A 5,000-nucleotide genomic window follows, 5' to 3' on the forward strand; every position below is an offset into this window, starting at 1 on the left:
CACTCTCTTTATCTATCTATATTCTTTTCTTCCGATCTTTCTTTCTTTCTAACCTTTCTTTCTATCTTTCTTTCTAACTTTTCTTTCTTGCCTTATCTTTCTATCTATCTTGTTATATCTCTTTCCTTCTTTCTGTCTGTCCTTTCTTTTTTTGTCGTTCTTTCTATCTTTATTCATCTATCTTTCTTACTATAATTCTTTCTTTCTATCTACTTCTCTATCTATCTACCTATCTATATTTCTTACTATATTTCTCTCTTTCTATCTGCTTCCCTATCTAAATATCTATCTATACTTCTTACTATGTTTCTTTCTTTCTGCCATTCTTTATTATTATCTATCTTCTTGTCCTTCCTTCCTTCACTGAACCCAAGAACCCTGAACTGCACAAGATCGCACGGACCCCAACAGTGCTGTCCTCACCACGGAAGGGGGAGGACGTTGGCTCCACTGGGGGCGTGTCCTTTTTATTCATTCGTATTAGGAGAGTTTATGAGCAGATCCTCTGTTTGTGATAACGTTAGTAATCTCTATAATAAAGGCCAAAGTAGTTGCATTATAGGAAGTACGTTTGGTAGTTAGTGTATCAATTTTTTTTTTTTTTTTTTTTTTTTTGTCCGTGTTTACGTTATTAATTATTTACGTTATTTACTTATTCTGGCTGTGTTTTACTGGTGGCGTTTGCTCTCCTTTGTGGTAGATAGGCTGCATCAAAAAAAGATAAAGGGAATAAGAGAAATGGAAGGATGATTTTTAACTTTTCTTTCTTAACTAGTCATTATTTTACTTTGACCAGAATTCAGCCCATGTTTGACCTCCTTTCGAAAATATTAGCATAATTATTCAGAATAACAGGTCTGATCACAAACTGCGAGTCTCTTATGTACAAAAATAAAATAGAATAAATGATAATCGCCGTACATCCCCAATATATCAACCAACCAAGTGCTCAGCACTGGAAGAGGGGCGTGGCCTATTGGCCTACACGTGTGCCTGAGCTTCGCCATCGCCATAGTCACGGATCAGCAGCGAGAGAAATTTGCATTCATGAATTCAAAAGCGCCGCGTCATCGGTGCCTCTGATGTGTTCGCTTTCTTCGGCGCAGGCTTCGGCTTCGGGGACGAAAAGGGCTTCCCGCAGTCCATCAAGAACACGAACGCTCTCCCGCACCGCAGATCGGTCAGTCCCGCTTCGTCAGTTCATTTCGCACGCACTCACGCCCATACACATGCACGCACTCACGCACAGGCACAGACATATATATAAATGCAAGCACACACACACACACACTAACACACTATCACATACACACACACACACTACACAAACACACACATGCAAACACACACATACAAACACACACACACACACTAACACACTATCACATACACACACACACACTACACAAACACACACATGCAAACACACACATACAAACACACACACACATACACTACACAAACGCACACACTCACTCAACATTTACACCCAAATGAATATATAGGGATATAAAAGCATGTGTCTGTGTGGGTTTTTCCTTCATAAACAATTTGAAGGAAAACGACGCCCTTCCTCTCCACAGGACACCGTCGAGGGCGGCGCTGAGGAGGCGGAGGCAGGAGAGAGAGCGTAAGTATAAGAGTTGCAACGAAAGAGACAAAACATTGTTGATGGATAGGAAGATAGGAAGAGTATTATCGGTCTTTTATATCACTGCTGTTGCTGTCATTAGCCTTGTCATGCACCTCGACTCGGAGGCAATAATGATGCTGGACTTGAGGCGCCGCGAGGGGGACGCCCGTGCTGCGGCGCCCCTGCGAGCCTGGACTCTAGCGCCCCTCCTTCCGCAGGGACTCGCTGCCGGAGGCCCCCGCCCTCAGCCTGCTCCCTCCCCCTCCCCCCCTCCGCCGCCAGAGTGACCAGGGCCCGCCCCGCCCGCGCCCACAGACCGCCCCTCAGCACTTCGCCGCGCGGCCTCCCCAGGGGCGCCGACCGTCCCGCCCGCAGCCCCCCGGCGGTGGCCGGCCAGGCCGACGCCCCCTGAGGACGCCCGACGGGAGACCCATCTTCTTCCGGCCGGTCCCGACGCCGCCCGCCTTCGCGCCGCCCGCCTTCGCGCCGCCACCCACGCAGGTCATCGTCACGCACGTGCCCAGCCCCGCGCCGCCCACGCCCTCGCCCTCCGCGGCGCCCACCGTCGGACCCACAATGGGCGAGCTGCTCAAGGTGAGACTTCGGAGGACCGGGGGCAGGGGAAGGAGAGGGGGAGGGAGGGAGGGAAGGAAGGGGGGAGGGAAAGGGGAAGGAAGAGGGAAAGGGAAGAAGGAGGGAGTGAGAGAAAAAGAAACAAAGGGAGAGTGATGTACGGGGGGGGGGGGCACAGATAGGCAAGAGAAAGGGAGAAAGTGAGAGAGAGAGAGAAAAGGAGACACACACACACACACACACAGAGCCTCGACTAACGCCCCGCTCCGCAGGTGAATGCGGACACCCCAGCGGACACGGACCACGTTCCCTCGTTCGCCGCTAAGACGTTCGTGGTTCGCGAGGCGCCGCCGGAGTTCCACCCGCCCGGCTACGAGGCGGCGGTGGTCTTCCCGAGCCTGGCCAAGCGGGTCGAGGTTCCGCGGACCAAGTTCTTCTGCGAGGAGCAGAGCTACCTCCCGGGCATCTACGCCGACGTCCAGCTCGGCTGCAAGGTCAGTGGGTCGCCGGAGGTCCCTGGTCTTTGGATCGAGGTCGCCGGGAGTGGGGGCTTCAGGGAGCCGCCCTTGTTAAGAGGGCGGCGGCGCAGACGGGCGGCGCCCTCTTGCTGATTGCCACAATGGAGCAAGTGATGTCAAAAGGCGGGAACCAGTTTCCTGACGTAGGTAGTCGCTGATCTTCCGAAAGCACTAACGTTTCCTTCCCTCCCCAGGTGTTCCACCTGTGCCTTCCGGCCGCCATGGGCAACACGCTCACCAGCTTCATGTGCCCCAACATGACGCTCTTCGACCAGTCCATCATGCAGTGCAACTACTGGTTCAACGTCAACTGCGCGTCGTCGCCCCGCCACTACGACGCCAACCTGCCGATGGCGCTCAGCTACCGCAAGATCAACGCGGCGCAGCTGCCGTTGACCGCCGTGCGCGACCTCGGCAGCGTGGCGCTGATGGGGCTCGACGCCGCCTTCAACGCCGGCCAGAACGCGGCCGCGCCGAGCGTCGACGTCGCGGAGAACCTGGCATTCAGGCGGAGGGCGGGCGAGGTAGGCCCGAGGGAGGGCAGAGACAGCCCGAGGGCGGAGCAGCGGGACGTCTTCGCCCTCGCCGACGGCACACCGCGGAGCCCCCGCACGCTCGGCTTCGAGGAGGACGGCGGGAAGGAGACCAAGAAGAAGAAGGCCACGAAGGCAGCCGAAGGAGAGAAGGCAGGGGAGGAAGGGTCCGCGGCGGATGGAGAGAAGCCGGCGAAGGAGGGAGGCAAGCCGGAAGGAGACAAGCAGGAGGGAGGCAAGCCGGAAGGAGGCAAGCAGGAGGGAGGCAAGCCGGAAGGAGGCAAGCAGGAGGGAGGCAAGCCGGAAGGAGGCAAGCCGGAAGGAGACAAGCAGGAGGGAGGCAAGCCGGAAGGAGACAAGCAGGAGGGAGGCAAGCCGGAAGGAGGCAAGCAGCAGGAGAGGCAAGGGAGACGGCGGCGGTCGGCGGCGGCGCCCCCGCTGATAATGCGCTTGTACAAGCTCCAATGACGAGAAGCGGACATGACAGCACAAGATTAAATATACCAGTCGGTGAAGTGAAACAAATACTCATTGCAAAAAAAAAAAGAAGGAAAAAAAATCACACGAGACCGCCAGTCGCTCTGACGTCACAACAGCGCGGCCGCGTCGGCGCCGACGTCACGGCTCCCTTTATGGTCTCAGGCACATGTACCGGGCGATGGAGTGCTCGTGGACACCGGTTTGCATTTTGCATCGTTGTCTTTGAAGCTCTGATTGTGATTTCCGAACTGCCAGTCAAAGGGAAAGGTGAAAGGGGCCGCAGGACGGAGGACCTTTCACGGGGGTCGCAGCGGGCCAGCGACTCTCGCCTTTGCACTCAAGCTGAGGGAGACCTGCACGCAGGAGTATGCGCGAGACCGCTTCACAGATATGTATCAGTATGTGTTAATATTTAGATGTGTGTATGTATGTATGTACGAATATATATATATATATATATATATATATATATATATATATATATATATATATATATATATATATATATATATATATATGATGTATGTATTCACGTATATGTACATGTGTGTATGTGAGTTTGAATGTCGTCTATATGTGTTTGTTATCATTTATCTGTATATAATGACATCCCTATTTACTGATCCAAAGTGTCATTTTGATGTTTTCGTTCGAGTGCACCGATATATTCCCAAATGATTCGTCTGTTATAAAATATGATATGAATTGTGAATATTGATGTAGATTAGCGTTATAAAACACCGTTGACATACCTCGAAATGTTAGCACCGGAGTTCCGCAAACTGTGCCGTTCGTGCTTCGACTTCGCCACAGTTTGGGAGACTTCGATGCTGCACTTTAGCTACTTATTGTCATTGATTTTTTTGAGTGGTGTGTTGTGGTTTGTGATTGTAAGCGTTGAGAAGGTAAGATGATATGGTTTATTCGATAATCAAACTATACTTGCCAATATGGTTGCCAAATATGTTCTTCTAACTATTTAAGACACTATTTTATTATGTGTGCAGTATAATCTCTGTTTATAATGCATAAACTTCCGAACATTTTCTGGAGTTAATCCATTTTTCCTTAAAAGCAAAATGTTTGCATACACTGTACATACAGATTGTATTTTTGTGCATATTTATTTAGTTCTCAATAAAGCATCATACCTCACTTTCTCTTGTTGTTTCAGTTTGTTTGTTTTTTAAGTAAAAGATTCAAGAATTCAACACGCGAGAGCAAGTGTCTGCTTTACACGTCCGCCTTGCGAAGGAGCCAGCA

General features: G+C 51.0%; 1 protein-coding gene across 2 annotated transcripts in view; it reads left to right on the plus strand.

Moving 5' to 3' along the window:
• The window catches only part of LOC113815044 (proline-rich protein 12), a 30,129-nt gene extending 25,232 nt beyond the window's left edge, over positions 1–4,897 (plus strand). For both annotated transcript variants that reach the window (XM_070115252.1, XM_070115253.1), the window contains 5 exons: positions 1,107–1,180; positions 1,584–1,630; positions 1,852–2,227; positions 2,479–2,700; positions 2,919–4,897. In XM_070115252.1, coding sequence (XP_069971353.1) covers positions 1,107–1,180; positions 1,584–1,630; positions 1,852–2,227; positions 2,479–2,700; positions 2,919–3,725 — 1,526 coding nt within the window. In that variant the 3' untranslated portion in view covers positions 3,726–4,897. The remainder of the gene's footprint in view (positions 1–1,106; positions 1,181–1,583; positions 1,631–1,851; positions 2,228–2,478; positions 2,701–2,918) is intronic.
• The last annotated feature ends 103 nt before the right edge of the window (positions 4,898–5,000 follow it).

This window comes from Penaeus vannamei, chromosome 37 (assembly GCF_042767895.1).
Source record: "Penaeus vannamei isolate JL-2024 chromosome 37, ASM4276789v1, whole genome shotgun sequence".
In the NCBI taxonomy this organism is placed as follows: domain Eukaryota; kingdom Metazoa; phylum Arthropoda; class Malacostraca; order Decapoda; family Penaeidae; genus Penaeus; species Penaeus vannamei.